Genomic DNA, 19,228 nt, shown 5'->3' with positions numbered 1-19,228 from the left:
CACCATAGCAGCACCCACCTGTAGCACGTGCTCTAGCAGGTATATCTCACTGGTCACCCCCAAAGCCAATTTCTCCTTTGGCAGCCTTTTCTTCCAGTTCTCTGCTGCCAATGACTGGAACGAACTTCAAAAATCTCTGAAACTGGAAATACTTATCTCCCTCACTAGCTTTAAGCACCAGCTGTCAGAGCAGCTCACAGATCACTGCACCTGTACATAGCCCATCTATAATTTAGCCCCAACAACTACCGCTTCCCCTACTGTATTTATTTATTTTGCTCCTTTACACCCCATTATTTCTATTTCTACTTTGCACTTTCTTCCACTACAAATCTACCATTCCAGTGTTTTACTTGCTATATTGTATTTACTTTGCCACCATGGCCTTTTTTGCCTTTACCTCCCTTATCTCACCTCATTTGCTCACATTGTATATAGACTTATTTTTCTACTGTATTATTGACTGTATGTTTGTTTTACTCCATGTGTAACTCTGTGTTGTTGTATGCGTCGAACTATGCTTTATCTTGGCCAGGTCGCAATTGTAAATGAGAACTTGTACTCAACTTGCCTACCTGGTTAAATAAAGGTGAAATAAATAAATAAAATAAAATGTTTGCTAATTTATCAAAAATAAAACTATCTGAAATATTACATTTACATAAGTATTCAGACCCTTTACACAGTACTTTGTTGAAGCACCTTTGGCAGAGATTACAGCCTCTAGTCTTCTTGGGTATGACGCGGCAAGCTTGGCACACCTGTATTTTGGGAGTTTCTCCCATTCTTCTCTGCAGATCCTCTCAAGCTCTATCAGGTTGGATGGGGAGAGTTGCTGCACAGCTATTTTCAAGTCTCTCCAGAGATGTTTGATCGAGTTCAAGTCCAGTGCCACGTTTCCTCCAGACATGACACTTGGCATTCAGGCCAAAGAGTTTAATCTTGGTTTCATCAGACCAGAGAATTTTGTTTCTCATGGTCTGAGAGTCTTTAGGTGCCTTTTGACAAACTACAAGCGGGCTGTTATGTGCCTTTTACTGAGGAGTGGCTTCCGTCTGACCACTCTACCATAAAGGCCTGATTGGTGGAGTGCTGCAGAGGTGTGTCCTTCTGGAAGGTTCTCCCATCTCCACAGAGGAACTCTGGAGCTCTGTCAGAGTGACCATCGGACCAAGACCCTTCTCCCCCGATTGCTCAGTTTGCCGGGCGGCCAGCTCTAGGAAGAGTCTTCATTGTTCCAAACTTCTTCCATTTAAGAATGATGGAGGCCACTGTGTTCTTGGGGACCTTCAATGCTGCAGAAATGATTTGGTGCCCTTTCCCAGATCTGTGCCTCGACACAATCCTGTCTCGGAGCTCTACGGACAATCCCTTTGACCTCATGACTTGGTTTTTGCTCTGAAATGCAACGTGAACAGTGGGACCTTATATAGACAGGTGTGTGCCTTTCCAAATTATGTCCAATCAATTGAATTTACCACAGGTGGACTCCAAGTTGTAGAAACATCTCACAGATGATGAAAGGAAACAGGATGCACTTGACCTCAATTTCAAGTGTCATGCAAAGGGTCTGAATACTTATGTAAATAAGGTATTTCTGTTTTAAATTTTTCATAAATTTGCAAACACAAATTTCTTAACACCTGTCTTCGCTTTGTCGTTATGGGGTATTGTGTGTAGATTGCTGATCAATGTTTTTTATTAAGTCCGTTTTAGGTTCAGGCTGTAACATAACAAAATGTGGAAAAAGTCAAGGGGTCTGAATACTATATATATATATATATATATATATATATATATATATATATATATATATATATATATATATATATATATATATGATTGAGAGACACAATTTAAATAAATAAATATAGTTTAATAAAACTTCAGTCTTGATGAAAAGTGTTAATAGATCTCTGTTTTTTTCACTGGCAGGTCATTTGCCTGTAGGGGTCTCAATCTTTAGGAGGGTCTCTGGAGTGAGCTTTTTCCCATGGACCTTGGGAGGGAGTCCAGCAGGTCCTTAATCATCTGCCAGATCTCTGGAGTCAGGCCTAGAGGTCTCTGAAGACATGCTGGGTCCAGTGCAGGCGGCAGTGGACTCAGAGCTGAAATCCACAGGTCCTGAGCTCTTCTTCCTCTTACTCCTCTTCTTCTCCAAGACAGCCCCACGGTATCAGCAGGGCTCTCTTGGGCCAGGCAGCCTCCTTATCAAGGAGCCTGTTCAGCCTTCTGTAGCAGTTTGTCAAACAAGTTGATGCAGTTGTCCATGTCTGATGGATTTACAGTTGAAGTCAGAAGTTTACATTTACATTTTAACTAGCCAAGTCAGTTAAAAACAAATTCTTATTTACAATGACAGCCTAAAAATAGTGGGTTAACTGCCTAGTTCAGGAGCATAACAACAGATTTTTACCTTGTCAGCTCAGGGATTTGAACTAGCAACCTTTCAGTTACTGGCCCAATGCTCTAACCACTAGGCTACCTGCTGCCTACATACACATTAGCCAAATACATTTAAACTCAGTTTTACATTTAATCCTAGTAGAAATTCCCTGTCTTATGTCAGTTAGGATCACCACTTTATTTTAAGAATGTGAAATGTCAGAATAATAGTTGAGAGAATGATTTATTTCAGCTTTTATTTCTTTCATCACATTCCCAGTGGGTCAGAAATGTACATACACTCAATTACTATTTGGTAGCATTGCCTTTAAATTGTTGAACTTGGGTCAAACGTTTCGGGTAGCCGTCCACAAGCTTCCCACAATAAGTTGGGTGAATTTTGGCCCATTCCTCCTGACAGAGCTGGTGTAACTGAGTCAGGTTGTAGGCCTCCTTGCTCGCACACGCTTTTTCAGTTCTGCCCACAAATTTTCTACAGGTTTGAGGTCAGGGCTTTGTGATGGCACACTCCAATACCTTGACTTTGTTGTCCTTAAGCCATTTTGCAACAACTTTGGAAGTATGCTTGGGGTCATTGTCCATTTGGAAGACCCATTGCGACCAAGCTTTAACTTCCTGACTGATGTCTTGAGATGTTGCTTCAATATATCCACATAATTTTCCTACCTCATGATGCCATCTATTTTGTTAAGTGCACCAGTCCCTCCTGCAGCAAAGCACCCCCACAACATGATGTTGCCACCCTCATGCTTCACGGTTGAGATGGTGTTCTTCGGCTTGCAAGCCTCTCCCTTTTTCCTCCAAACATAACGATGGTCATTATGGCCAAACAGTTCAATTTTTGTCCCCATGTGCAGTTGCAAACCGTAGTCTGGCTTTTTATGGCGGTTTGGAGCAGTGGCTTCTTCCTTTCTGAGCGGCCTTTCAGGTTATGTCGATATAGGACTCATTTTACTGTGGATATAGATACTTTTGTACCTGTTTCCTCCAGCATCTTCACAAGGTCCTTTGCTGTTTTCTGGAATTGATTTGCACTTTTCGCACCAAAGTATGTTCATCTCGTCTCCTTCCTGAGCGGTATGACGGCTGTGTGGTCCAATAGTGTTTATACTTGCGTACTATTGTTTGTACAGATTAACGTGGTACATTCAGGCATTTGGAAATTGCTCCCAAGGATTAACCAGACTTGTGGAGGTCTACACATTTTTTTCTGAAGTATTGGTTGATTTCTTTTGATTTTCCCATGACGTCAAGCAAAGAGGAACTGAGTTTGAAGGTAGGCCTTGAAATACATCCACAGGTACACCTCCGATTTACTGAAATGATGTCAGTTAGCCTATCAGAAGCTTCTAAAGCCATGACATTATTTTCTGGAATTTTCCAAGCTGTTTAAAGGTACAGTCAATTTAGTGTATGTAAACTTCTGACCCACTGGAATTGTGATACAGTGAATTATAAGTGAAATAATCTGTCAGTAAACAATTGTTGGAAACATTACTTGTGTCATGCACAAAGTAGATGTCCTAACCGACTTGCCAATACTATAGTTTGTTATCAAGACATTTGTGGAGTGGTTGAAAAACAAGTTTTAATTAATGAATCCAACCTAAGTATATGTAAACTTCCGAATTCAACACCATGAAGACAATCTGCGATGCCGCGCTTTTATATATGTTTTGGAGCGTGCATCAGAATGGAACCCCAAATTACATCATGCCACTTTTTAACCGTGTTGATGTGTTTAATTTTCTTTAATTTTATTTTTTACAAGCTGGTTTGTGGGATGTTAAAACAAAATATTTGCTATCAAAGATTTAGGGCTGAAACACCAGCCGGTCAATGATGGAAATAATAAAATAAAATAATGAAATAAATGTATCTCATGTGTCTTTCATCGTTAAAGGCCTAGCTATCTACACTGGACAGAACCAAATATCGCTTAGGGACGCCAAAAGGCTCGAGTCACACTGTCTGTCACTATTCCCTTAGTGGCACATCAACATTGAAGTAGCCTATTTGAGTGTCTGATATGGCCAACTGGAGATTGGAGAATATTGACAATATGTGTGCGTAAAAAGTCTTACCTTAAAAGTGATATCATAAAACTCCCTACTGTTGCTGAGTGAGGGGCGGCTCGGATAGACCAATCCGTTGGATGGAGCCCCGGCTCCGATCCCTTTACCACTTTTCCCGCTGTCTTTGCTCTTGTTCGGAAATGCAGTCGGGGTTTTTGAGCTCCCCTTGCCTTTCACCGTCTTTTTCCTGGACATGTTTCACTTTTAACGGAATTCCCGCCTGTTGTATATACTTATTTGTGCAATAACTAGGCTATAAATGTGGTGTTCACTGATCTGATAATATCCTTTGTTCTTTTGAATGATCTATGATATGAAAAAAAAATACGTTTCACCAGTGCGTAAAAATCATGACTGTAGACATTTCCGCGTCGTTTTAAATGATAAGTGCACATGCGAGTGTATAGCTTTCCTTGTCCGTTGAGCGCAATTACCATTGGTGAATAAATCTCCTGCCAGTTCAAACAGTGCTTATGCAGAAATCTAAACAGACTTGACAGCTCTCTCTCGCTCGCTCGCTCTCTCTACCCTCCCCTATATGGCGCACGGTTCACACCAATAACGGAAGGTAAGCACAATATGGTGTTTAGTGCGCGCATCTTGCAGAGCAGGGAAGCATCGCTACTACTGGTGGGAGCGTTTGTGCGTTTAAGGTACAGTTGGTTGTTTTTGTGGTGTACAGTAGTCAGTGATGCAAAAAGTATTCACATATGCAAAAATGCACATGTTTGGTGACCACAAACACTGAGCATATCAAACATTGGGAATACCTTCCGAATATTGTGTTGCACCCCACCATTTTGCCCTCAGAACAGCCTCAATTCGTCTGGGCATATGGCATCGGCATCTACAACTACAAGGTGTTCAAAGCTTCCACAGGGATGCTGGCGCATGTTTACTCCAATGCTTCCCATAGTTAGGTCACGTTGGCTGGATGTCCTTTGGGTGTCGGACCATTCTCGACCACACACTGGGAAACTGTTGAGCGTGGAAAAACCCCAGCAGTGTTGCAGTTCTTGACACAAACTAGTGCGCCTGGCACTTACCCTGTTCAAAGGCACTTGATTATTTTGTTTTGTCAATTCACTCTCTCAGTGGCACACATACACAATCAATTGTCTCAAGGCTTAAAAATCCTTCTTTAACCTGTCTCATCCTGTTCATCTACACTGATTGAAATGGATTTAACAAGTGACATCAATAAGGGATCATAGCTTTCACCTGGATTCACTTAGTCAGTCTATGTCATGGCAAGTGCAGGTGTTCTTAATGTTTTGAATACTAAGTGTATATCTACATCTTCTATAGACAGTTATGTAAAGGTGAAGGAAAACTGGATGGTTGCATTTCCCAGCCAGTTGCCTACTTGAACGCACACTTTACTGTGTCAGACTTGTTCGAAATGAAGTAGTTAATCGCACACAACCCACGCCACTTACAGTAAAGTCAAAGATGATTCATTAGGCCCCCTTTATTTCAAGTGGACATTACATTTAGAGTGTAATGTTCTGTCCTTACCGTTAAACCCTAGTGATGAATATCAAGTCCTTTATATAACCGCAAGTGGCCTATCCACTTCATGAGTGATTCACATAGACCGACAGATAAGAATTTATTCCACAGTCATCTTTTAATTTAAACCTGCTATAGCTTAAGGTTCTATTCCAATAATACAGGTAGAAAGGCATTGCTTGTCCTGGGGGGTTTGGGTAAGATGGGACACAATCTACCATAACAAAGGCTACTATGGTTATGTCAACATGTCAACATCATATGAATAGCATAATGCCTGTGAAACATTATGGGATCATGGTCACAACATTGTTAGTTTTCATATAGGCTATTCACCTGTCCTATTCATTTGTATGTGACTAGTGAGTCCATGTGCACTAATTATTTTTGACTCTATGCACACACTCACACATACTTATACTGACACTCCAACACACACACACACACACACACACACACACACACACACACACACACACACACACACACACACACTCACACATACTTATACTGACACTCCAACACAAACACACGCACACACACACACACACACACACAGACACAGGACTCTATGCACACACTCACACATACTTATACTGACTCCAACACAAACAAACACACACACACACACACACACAGGACTCTATGCACACACTCACACATACTTATACTGACACTCCAACACAAACAAACACACACACGCACACACGCACACACACACATACTTATACTGACACTCCAACACAAACAAACACACACACACACAGGACTCTATGCACACACACACATACTTATACTGACACTCCAACACAAACAAACACACACACACACACACACATACTTATACTGACACTCCAACACAAACAAACACACACACATACACGCACACACTCATAACATGTACACACAGGCACACATACCACCACACACACACACACCTTAAACACCTCCACACTCACCATATATGCTGCTGCTACTGTCTATTATCTATCCTGTTGCCTAGTCACTTTACCCCTACCTATATGTACATATCTACCTCAATTACTTTGTACCCCTGCACATCGACTCAGCACTGGTACCCCATGTATATAGCCAAGCTATCATTGCTCATTGTGAATGTGTTTATTCCTTGTGTTACAAATGTTTTTTTTTCTATTATTCTAATAATTTTCTATTGGTTTATGCATTGTTGGGAAGGGCCGTTAAGTAAGCATTTCACTGTTAGTCTACACCTGTTGTATTTACCAAGCATGTGACAATTAGAATTGTATTTGAATCTCTTCTTATATGAAAATTGCCCATTGGCACAATCATGTTCTAATATAGTCTTATGCTGAGACAGTATAAAATGTTTTGTAACTTCCTTGTGTTTCTTATTTGGACTGTGAGGGACATGAGGCTGTCCGGTCCCGCTGGCATGGCTATTAGTCCTCATTAGAGGCAGCAGATGCTCACAGTCTGGACCTTCACACATCAATGTAGCGTTACATCCATCTGGATGGCTCACTTCTACCTGTACAGACAGACAACACACTCACTCACCTCCACAACTACGTAGAAAAACAAGGGCATTTTTCACAGTGGCGACTTATCAAATTGTTCAAAGTGGTAACTTATCACAGAAGTGGTCATAAATGGTCAGTGCATCTTCTGGCACACAGGTGCAGTCACATCCTGCCGCTGCCACCAAATGTTGTTTTGACCTACAAGTAGCAAAATCAGCAGATTTAATCAGATAAATTGACTGTAGGTAGGCATCAATTCTGTTTTCCATCATATATAGTGTATCTCATCAAGCAGTGCAGGTGGCTCAGGTATTTGTGATGAGTTGAACACAATTAAAATTGGCCATGCTGGGAGAAATGTGCATTGTGGGATGCAAGGACAGGAGGGAGCACTGTCCCCTCAGGGTTCTCATCCGTTACTGCTATCACTACTCTGTAAGCGGTTCACACACACAACTGCAAGAAGAAAGATACACCTCTTCCACTGATTAGCTCTCCCTTTTTATGCATTGGATCCTATCAGATCCCTGTAACACAAAGACACACAACAATTAGGGGAATTTGTATGTAGTACAACACTGCAATGTCACTCTAGTAAGATTATTTAATGGGAAGGACATCTCACGTTGGATGATTTAAACCACTAGGTTAGGTGATGGACAATTCGCTAGGCGTATAAAAGGAATGGCAATAATACATGGAATGTCTATTTTTGTCCTAAAATGTACCTTTTATTATCAAAAGACACACAATGGTGGTGCAGTCGGACTGTCTTGCTATGTGAGCCCAAATAGACAGTGTGTCATCCCCTCAACTCTCCTATTGTAACGAAACATCTTTGGCACAGTGACATATCGCTATTCATGGGAAGGATTGATCATTCTTTATTGCATACAGTAGATGGCAACATTACATGCTGGAGACAAGCAAAACAGATAAATACAATTAAATTTAATTTTTACAGGGTGTCAACATATTTGTTTTCATAGTGTATTTGATCCAGAATTATAAGCAAGGAGCAATACCTCAGTGTCTCATGCACCCATCGCTCATTGAATACGTCAGTGTGATTAGTCATACAGTAGGTCAAAGGTCAGGATGGGGCCAGTTCCGGGACTTAAAGTAACTCCCGAGAGTGGCCAGGTCCACAGCGGGGAAGAATGCTCCGATACATTTCATTGCCAGGAGGGCTGAACTTGTGTTCTCCTCAGACCCACCTGGGGAAGCAGGGAGCCGGATAAAAGGTGGGACCAGAATGGTTAGTGTAACTGGTAGAGAGAATACAAGGACACGTTTTATATCTAGAGGAAACCTTCCACTAGAGGGGGCTAGAGGACAAGGCATTTGAGTTTCTGCAAAGAGAATGTGAGGCTTGCATTTATTACAGTTCTTTCTGATTGCTTAGGCACTATCTTTGAAACTATAGCCTATTTTTGCAAAGCTCTACACACTAACCACAAAACCTTACACCAAACTAGCAAAACATTATACATCTCTTGCAAAAGCAAAAAATTCTTGGAAAACTCTTCAAACTCTTAAAAAATGGTGTTTCTGCATCAATACAGTACACAAACCATCATTTGAATAAGCACTCGAAGCACCAACTACGCACTGATAGTATAAATGAAAAACACTTGTGGCTTTTGCTTTTTATGTGTGCAGGGCATAGCAATTTGCAGTAAAGTATCCAAATGTGTAAAGTATGGATGTGTATTCCGAACATAACACACTATCAATACAAATAAGGGGGAAAAGTAAAAAATAAAAACATCTCAAAATGTTCTAACACTCTTCAAACAAAAGCGCAGTAGAAGAAAACAAAAACATTTGTGCGAGAAAAAAAAGAACAGAAAAAAATTAGGCTACATCTCGCCTTCTTTGTGGGTCTGGCCATAAGACTTCACCCACATCACATGCAATGTTTTCTTGAGCTAGGCAGCGTGGAAAGTATCGCCTGGAGTGCCGTATCCAACCCTGGCATGACCCCTGATCGATGTCTCCACAAGCCTCCTCCATTGCCTGTAGAAGGGGTATGCGATGGTGGGGCTGGCGATCATACACCTTCCAATGCCATGCAGAGAATAATTATTCAATAGGATTCAAGAACGGAGAGTATGGGGGGAGATTGAGTGCAATGAAAAGTGGGTGACCTGTGAACCAATTGCAGACCACAGCAGCCCGGTGGAAACTAACATTGTCCCAGATGATAACGTACCTGGGCTGCTCTGGCCCCTGGTCATTAGGGATTAGTCTGTTGTGGCGGTTGTCCAGAAATGTGATAATGTGTGCAGTGTTGTATGGGGCTAGGATTGCATGATGGTGAAGGACGCCGTTTTGACTAATAGTCGCACACATTGTTATGTTGCCACCACGTTGCCCCGGGACGTTGATGATAGCACGGTGTCCAATGATATTTCTGCCATGGCCCCTTGTTTTTGCAAGGTTGAAACCTGCCTCGTCCACATATATTAGCTCATGATGCACTGCATCTGCTTCTAGCTCCATGACTCTCTGAAAGAGACAAGACAAAACAATGTTGCACAGTACGAAAAGACAGGGATCAGTCAATATGATGTAGCACCATATACTTCCAGATCCAGTATTCATATCTCAGTTGTTTTACACGGTCTGAGTTTCTTTCGAAAGGGACTCTGTACAGCTGCTTCGTCCTAATTCTATTGCGTTTCAGTAGACGAGACAGTGCAGAGAGACTCACTCTGTTGACGTTTTGGAATATGGTGTTATCTACCATTATGTGGTCCTGCAGTTCTCGGAGTCTGATGCAGTTATGTGCATTGACTATATTTACAATGTGGGTCTCCTGCTCTGGGGTGAACAGTTGATCTCTTCCACTAGATACTGGTTTTCTTGCAGTTCTGTAAAAACATTTGAATGGTTTTAGTGATAGATCCTTCTCATTATGAAAGTACAGTACATATTACTGTACCAGTAAGACTACAGCACTTATAGTTACTTAGCGGTTCTCATTTCGAAATATCCGGATGATACCTGCAACACTATAGCGGCTCAGATTTGGTTGAACCCATTGCCCAGCCTTCCTCATGCTCATCCCATGGTTGACAACATGGTCAACCACAGTCACTCTGATTTCATCAGTTATTGTGTTCCTGACTCCCCTTCCTCTTCCTCTTCCCCGTCCTCTCCTTCACCCCCGTCTTATTGGCCTCCAATGTTGTCCAAACCAAATGTTTACCTGTGGCCTATTTATAGTGCTCAAGCTCTGATTTGTACGTGAACTCATCCAAAAGTGTTTTCACGTGTCAATGTGGAAAGGCAATTGGCGAAATAGTGTAGCAATGTAGAGACCAATGTTTACAGTTTTGCTAGAAGTGTGTTATTAAATTGCAAACTGAGTGTAAAGCAGAGCACATGCATTCAGTTTAGCACCCTTGGTAAATGCGTTGGCTACAAGTGTTAATGGTTTCAGAGAAAGTGCTTCAAGAATCCCTGTTAGTGTTTAAGCATTCAGAAAAAAATGTATAACAGTCACACACACACACACACTCACTCACGCACACAGCTGAGATCAGTTAGATCAGTTAGGCCTTCAACGCAGCTGTCGCCAACGGCAACAGCTGGCCATTTTTTTATGAAATGTGCATACTACAGAAACACACGCGTCGTATCAAACTGCTTTTCACCCTCTTCTCTTTATCATGGACAACTCTGTTGTGGATAACGGCAGAGGTTCTCCCCTCCACTGCCGGTGTTAGTGTAACTGGGACTGTCTCTGCCCTGGAAGGGGTTGTGTTCCATCAGGGAGAGAATAGATGTGTCGTTGGCCAACAGTCTGCCTTCTATGTGGATCACCCACTGACTCTGCTCATAGGTCTGGTTGAGAGAGAGAGAGGGAGGAACATTTTGAGAAAAGGGGTGGAAAAGGTGAGTGAAAGATCAACTGTTACTTCAAACAAATATCTCAATCCAAAGCAGTCTACTCCACCAAACTATTATGCGAATATTGCGCCAATGTGTGACATCAACCTTCCCCCTCTTGCCAAAATGTCTGACTGGGATTTTCTTGGTTCTAGGATTGGAGGTAAACCAGCAGGAAACCCTATGCCTTGAGAAGGGAACATTAAAAACAGGGTGCCACATGATCAAGTCTCTGGGAAGAACTTCACATGAGATAACTGCTAGTAGAAAGCAGGTTTAACAGCGGAAATTGAGAATTGTGTGGGCTGCTGACAGAGGAAATAAATTAGGGCAGGTAGGTCTGGGTCCAGACTGAGACAATGGGGAATCAGAGTTAGCCAATGAGGCACTCAATCATATTTTATAAGGGAAATACAGTACATGAATGGGCTGAAGTCAAATTAGAGGGAGACTACTGTCTATTGGCTATAAGTATTTTCCGGCCCTGGCCCCCATGCACCACCCTGGCCCCACCAAACATTTCTTGTTTTGCTAAGTTCAGCGCATTGTACATTGTTCCCCGTTACAATTTTTTTGTGTATGGTCATTAGCACAGTATACGTCATGGTTCCAATTTTAGCTGCAAGGCGCCAGCCGTTTGAAAAACCTAAAAGGTAGATCGTGCTGATTTATTGGCAAATTCAACCATGTTGCGTGCCGTAGTTGACAAACTCAGTGCTAGAACAATGACATCATACTGTATCTGAATTCTGTCATTTTTATGGACATTCGCCATTGTGATAATTGTTTGTGGGGTGGTGGAATTTTGGACAGGGATGGGGAAACAAATCCAAGGCATGCACAAAACCAACTAACAGTAAATAAAATCAAATAAATTCCTGATTCTTGCATGTCAAGTTAGAGCTGTGTAGTCCAAAGGTCTGCCAAGTGCCAGACTGACTGCACCTGGAAGGTGGCGGGCCACATGCGCCAGTGGAGCCCGTAGTGGTAGGGGAAGATAAAGCAGGGCCGGTAGTCCTTCCACACAGCCTCTGGGTCCTTCTGGTCCGTGCTCAAAGTACTTTGCAGAATCACTTCAGTCCGCTCCTTAGTGATACTGCACACAGAGGGAGGGAGAAAAAAAGAGGAGGGTCAAAGAGGGTGAAAATTGCAGAGAACAATTCTAGAACAGAATTTGTGATATAGGGTCATCTCGAGAAGAAATGGAAAGTGTTGAGAGAAAGGAAGAGGAGGATGAAGTAGGTTGTTGACAATGCGGGTGAGCATACCTAAAAGGACATATGAGGGGGGGCAATTGATAGAGTTACATATAGGGAAATTATTTTTGACGATATATCATATGGGATCGTTTTGTCAATATCGCAATTTTTTTTGCGTTAGTTGGCCGTACCTGCACCAAAACTCCAGTATTTTTCCTTAATAGCTTGTTCTCCATCTGTAACGATCGTCTAAAGGAGTAGACCAAGGTGCAGCATGGTAAGTGTTCATCTTGATAATTTATTTCAATCAGAACACTTAAATAAAATAATAAACAACAGTAAACGACCGCACGTCTTGCAGGCTTACCAAGCAGTACAAAAATAAGATCCCACAACACAAGGAGGGAAAGGGCTGCCTAAGTATGGTTCCCAATCAGCGACAACGATAGGCAGCTGCCTCTGATTGGAAACCATACCTGGCCAAAACATAGAAATATAAACCATAGGATGCCCACCCCACACCCTGACCTAACCACATAGAGAAATAAACCGTCTCTCTCAGGTCAGGGCGTGACACCATCTTTTTAAATAGGGAGCCAATATGTTTTCAACTATTTTATTTCCATGGCTGATAAAAACTAGTTGTTTTCTCATGGCTCTCTCTTGTCCCTCTGCAGAAGACATATGGGGAGCAATATACTTGGAACATCGAAACACAAAATCACAGTATCGAATAGAAATACATATACAATTGTAAGAATCGCAATGAATATTGTATCGGCACCTAAGTACCATGATATTGTATCATGAGGTCCCTGGCAATTCCCAGCCCTAGATATGAGGAGATAGTAAAAGTAAGAAGTGTGTTTGTTGTGTGAGTCTGTCTGTGATTGTGTGTGTGCGTGTGTGTGTGCTCATTTACGGAAACTTTTTTCAGGACCCTGTCTTCAAAGATAGTTCGTAAAAATCCAAATAACTTCACAGATCTTCATTGTAAAAGGTTTAAACACTGTTTCCCATGCGTGTTCAATGAACCATAAACAATTAACCTGTCTGGGCTAGGGGGCAGTATTTTCACAGCCGGATGAAAAACGTACCCAATTTAAACAGGTTACTACTCTGGCCCAGAAACTAGAATATGCATATTATTAGTAGATTTGGATAGAAAACACTCTGACGTTTCTAAAACTGTTTGAATGGTGTCTGTGAGTATTACAGAACTCATAGTCCCGTGTGGCTCAGTTGGTAGAGCATGGTGTTTGCAACACCAGGGTTGTGGGTACAATTCCCATGGGGGACCAGTATGAAAAAAGAAATGTATAAAATGTATGCATTCACTACTGTAAGTCACTCTGGATAAGAGCATCTACTTAAATGTAAATATGGCAGACAAAAACCTGAGAAAAATCCAAGTGAAAAGTCTGAGAATTGTAGTTCTTCTTTTGATTCTCTATCGAAGCTCCAGTGTCTGTGGGGTGACGTTGCACTTCCTAAGGCTTCCATTGGCTGTCTAAAGCCTTCAGAAAGTGGTTTGAGCATTTTCCTGTCACTGGGCAGAGTATAGGAGCTCAGTTACTGAGTGGTCTGCCTGGCAACAAAGGGATTGTATATGCTCGGTCCCGCGAGCGCGCCCCTCCTTCTTTTTCTTCTTGAATGAATATGCTATTGTCCGGTTGGAATATTATCGCAATTTTACGTTAAAAATACCATAAAGATTGATTTTAACTTCCCTGGGCTAGGTGGGACGCTTGCTTTGTACATAAATCTGGATTATTTCGAACAAAAACAACATTTCTTGTGGAAGTAGCAGTCCTGGGAGTGCATTCTGATGAAGATCAGCAAAGGTAAGAGCATATTTCTAATACTAATTCTAAGTTTAGCTTGCCCCGAACTTGGCGGGTGTCTGAATAGCTCACCGTGATGGCTGAGCTATGTACTTAGAATATTGAAAAATGTGCTTTCTCTGTAAAGCTATTTTAAAATCTGACACAGCGGTTGCATCCAGAGGTAGTCTATCTATAATTCTTAAAATAATTGTTATATATTTTGTCAACGTTTATGATGAATATTTTTGTAAATTGATGTGGCGTTTTGGTGGGAATACATTTTCTGAACATCACGCGCCAATGTAAAATGCTGTTTTTGGATATAAATATGAACTTTATCGAACAGAACATACATGTATTGTGTAACGTAATGTCCTAGGAGTGTCATCTGATGAAGATCGTCAAAGGTTAGTGCTTCATTTAGCTGTGTTTTGGGTTTTATTGACACATGTCCTGCTTGGAAAATGGCTGTGTGATTATTTTTGTCCATGTACACTCCTAACATAATCTAATGTTTTGCTTTCGCTGTAAAGCCTTTTTGAAATCGGACAATATGGTTAGATTAACGAGAAGTTTATCTTTAAAATGGTGTATAATAGTTGTTTGTTTGAGAAAGTTGAATTATGACATTTTGTTGTTTTTGAATTTTCCGCCCTGATATTTCACTGGCTGTGTCCCGCAGGTGGGACGCTCGTGTCCCGCCTAGCCCATAGAAGTTAATGAACCTGTGGAACGGTCGTTAAGACACTAACATCTTACAGACGGCAGGCAATTAAGGTCACAGTTATGAAAACTTAGGACACTAAAGAGGCCTTTCTACTGACTCTGAAAAACACCAAAAGAAGGGTCCCTGCTCATCTTGGTGAACGTGCCTTAGGCATGCTGCAATGAGGCATGAAGACTGCAAATGTGGCCAGGGCAATAAATTGCAATGTCCGTACTGTGAGACGCCTAAGACAGCGCTACAGGGAGACAGGACGGACAGCTGATCGTCCTCGCAGTGGCAGACCACGTGTAACAACACCTGCACAGGATCGGTACATCCGAACATCACACCTGCGGAACAGGTACAGGATGGCAACAACAACTGCCCGAGTTACACCAGGAATGCACAATCCCTTCATCAGTGCTCAGACTGTCCGCAATAGGCTGAGAGAGGCTGGACTGAGAGCTTGTTGGCCTGTTGTAAGGCAGGTCCTCACCAGACATCACCGGCAACAACGTCGCCTATGGGCACACACCCACCGTTGCTGGACCAGACAGGACTGGCAAAAAGTGCTCTTCACTGACGAGTTGCAGTTTTGTCTCACCAGGGGTGAAGGTCGGAATGAGCGTTACACCGAGGACTGTACTCTGGAGCGGGATCGATTTGGAGGTGGAGGGTCCGTCATGGTCTGGGGTGGTGTGTCACAGCATCATCAGACTGAACTTGTTGTCATTGCAGGCAATCTCAACGCTGTGCATTACAGGGAAGACGTCCTCCTCCCTCATGTGGTACCCTTCCTGCAGGCTCATCCTGACATGACCCTCCAGCATGACAATACCAGCAGCCATACTGCTCGTTCTGTGCAGGATTTCCTGCAAGACAGGAATGTCAGTGCTCTGCCATGGCCAGCGAAGAGCCCGGATCTCAATCCCATTGAGCACGTCTGGGACCTGTTGGATCGGAGGGTGAGGGCATTTTCCCACCAGAAATGTCCGGGAACTTGCAGGTGTCTTGGTGGAAGAGTGGGGTAACAACTCACAACAAGAACTGGCAAATCTGGTGCAGTCCATGAGGAGGAGATGCACTGCAGTACTTAATGCAGCTGGTGGCCACACCAGATACTGACTGTTACTTTGATTTTCACTTTGTTCAGGGACACATTATTCAATTTCTGTTAGTCACATGTCTGTGGAACTTGTTCAGTTTATGTCTCAGTTGTTGAATCTTGTTATGTTCATACAAATATTTACACATGTTAATTTTGCTGAAAATAAACGCAGTTGACAGTGAGAGGACGTTTATTTTTTTGCTAAGTTTATGTGTGTGTGTGTGTGTGTGTGTGTGTGTGTGTGTGTGTGTGTGTGTGTGTGTGTGTGTGTGTGTGTGTGTGTGTGTGTGTGTGTTTGTGTGTGTGTGTGTGTATGTGTGTGTGTGTGTCTAGGAACACAAGATCCCTTTGGCAGTAGCCAGAGAGAGGGGCTTAGCCTATGAGGTCATGGGGCATTTAGTCACAGACAACTGGAGGAGTAGACAGCTCAAATCCCCATTACCTGTCTCGGATTGAGATGGCAACCCGTCAACCCATCCATGTTAAAACCATCCATCAGAACCATACCTGTTGTTTGACTTAAAAAATGTACTTTTATGCCTAAAAATGGATTAAAAAACAGCCCCAGTGGCTGTAGTACAGAATGTTTGGACCACTTAAATGACATGTTACCCAACATAAAACTAAAGCCATTGGAGTCTTGGGAGACCAATTAGCTGGAACCTATTCCTGCTTTTATACACAACATGGGCATTCACTGCACTTTGATGTAAAAAATATATATACAGGTAACTGCCAAAATAAAGGAAACACTTGAGTAAATGAGGGATACAAAGTATTGCAATCAGCTATCAGCCATTGAGGAAATGCTTCCTTTGAAATCAATGAAAGCTGCTATACTGCTCGTGTTGTGCTTGTGTTGCATCACGTCCAATGGCAAGATCCAAGCTCAAGAATCGCAGAGGTTCAATTCTCGATGACTGACGCACACGTTCATTCTATCTTGTGAATTGAATTCAAGTTGATTTTGGTTGCATATGGCCTCAACTATACACCACTGGTTATTGTACTAAGATGTATGAAGTCAAGAAGCTACTAGCTAGCCGAAACTCTAGGTAGCTGGCTTTGACTATGTTCACAACGTAAACAAAAGCAACTTGTGTCATTTGAGGATCATTTAGTACAACCGCTAGCAACAATTGAATGAGTACTTGTGAAAAACTGGACCAAAGCTATTGTACTTATGCATAATCGATGAATATGGACCAGTACATTTGGAGAAAATATAATTAAAATATGCTCCTCCCCTGTGCAGCTCTCCGCTCGCAAAACAAACCCTGTGTAACGTCACATTGACGTGACCCTGATGGCAAAGCTACTCAATGTTATGGTGGAGCTGAAGTGTTAGGGTCATGTATAAATGTGGATTAATGATGTCCCATCCCTCCAATAGAGATCCAGACACTTGTAGAATGTACAGCATGCCACTGAAGCTGTTCTGGTGGCTCATGGTGGCCCAATGCCATTTTAAGACACTTTATGTTGGTGTTTCCTTTCTTTTGGCAGTTACCTGTACAAGTACACTCAACGCTCTCTTCCACGACATCTAAAGCTGTCTCTCTCTCACTCTTTCATTCCATTCCCTCCTCCCTCTCCTCAGCTGTCCCAGCACTAATGCATACTCCTCCCATCATGTCCAAATCGTTAACTTCTTCCTTTATGTTTCTGGGCCAACTGTCAGGCACATTGGTAATGTCTGGTGCTGAGTGTCTACCATCTGTCAAGGCCCAATAGCCTGCTAGCCTGCTCCAGATGTGCATAAACCCAGGTGTGGGTGTTGGAGATGGGGAGTGGAGAGGCTCGGGAGTGGAGCGGGTGGAGAGGGGTAGGGTGCCCATGTGGACCCACTCATTGCCCACTCTTAGGGGTTGTAAACTCAAACACACATCTTAGCCAGGCATGTGGGGAGGGTGAGTCCATACACATTCAAACATGCACGCACGCAGACACACACAGCACGGCTGGTAGAGACATCAGTCAGGCCAACTCAGTGGAGCCAGGTGGAAGGCTGTTCTAATATCTCCTCTCCCTCTCTCTGACTGTCATCATTAGACCCAATCATAAAACACCCAGACAGTGTTACAGCAGCCCTGCTATCCTTACTGTCTGAAAATAAATACCCAGAATTCCAGGATAATCCCCACAATACCTTAACCCTGTCTGTATCAATTTCTTTATTTGCAAAGATGTGTCTGGGCTGAGGCAGAGGTATGGGTTGTGAGGGAATTAGATAAATAGAAGAGAATTATATTTCTACGGTGTGGGCTCTACCACTGATGAGTAAGAGGTTAGGCTCATTTAGGAGATGTCATGGCTGTTGAGGAGGTACCTCTGGTGGGTTTGGGGGTCTGTCCTGCAGCCTCCTCAGCCTGGAGGTCCGGTACAGCTTGCTTGGCCCCTCGGACAGACGAGAACAGGAACCCCAGAGATCCATCGTCAAAACAGACTGGGAACTATGGTCAGCCAGATGAGAAGGCTTAGGTTCCCACTTACTACCAGAGTCACCTAGAAGAGAGGGTAGATGAGGTGAGACAGAGGGTCGAGGAGGAGACACAGGGTAGATGGGGAGAAAGGACAAGCAGGAGTGATAAGATTCCTCCAAAAAGGTACTGGCAGAAAAATAGCATGATGATTGATGAGGATTATCTGCTTTGTAATAAATTAGTTCATAGCAGCAGGGAAAGTCCTGATTTCCTGTATTTAACTGATTACTGATTTATTAAACTGAAGACTGCAGTTTCCATAAAACCACTGTAGAGCCCCAATGGATCCACTAGGTGGCAATGTGATGTCAGAGCCACTCGAGGTAGACATTCTTGGGCACAGATCTAGGATAAGTTACCCTTTCAAAATCCTAGTCTCAACCACGATAGGGAAAAACAAAACTGAAATCAGTTTTACTGTCAACTCACCTGGAACACTATCTGCAGAGTTCCGTTGACCATACGTCGCCCCAGGAAGGTGAAGAGAAGGACGATGAGAACCTCAAAGCGA

At 42.6% G+C, this 19,228-nt stretch overlaps 1 protein-coding gene across 1 annotated transcript in view; it reads right to left on the bottom strand.

Annotated features, from left to right (window-relative positions):
- LOC106589217 (ras-related protein Rab-26) overlaps positions 1-5,022 on the bottom strand; it is a 105,477-nt gene extending 100,455 nt beyond the window's left edge. The window contains exon 1 of the mRNA XM_014178937.3: positions 4,491-5,022. Within this exon, the coding sequence (XP_014034412.1) occupies positions 4,491-4,676 (186 nt within the window). The 5' untranslated portion in view covers positions 4,677-5,022. The remainder of the gene's footprint in view (positions 1-4,490) is intronic.
- Positions 5,023-19,228: the final 14,206 nt, after the last annotated feature.

The sequence above is a fragment of the Salmo salar genome, chromosome 28, assembly GCF_965601325.2.
Source record: "Salmo salar chromosome 28, fSalSal1, whole genome shotgun sequence".
In the NCBI taxonomy this organism is placed as follows: Eukaryota; Metazoa; Chordata; class Actinopteri; order Salmoniformes; family Salmonidae; genus Salmo; species Salmo salar.
The sequence above is the reverse complement of the archived record's forward strand: the minus strand, read 5'-3'. Positions and strand labels throughout refer to the sequence as shown.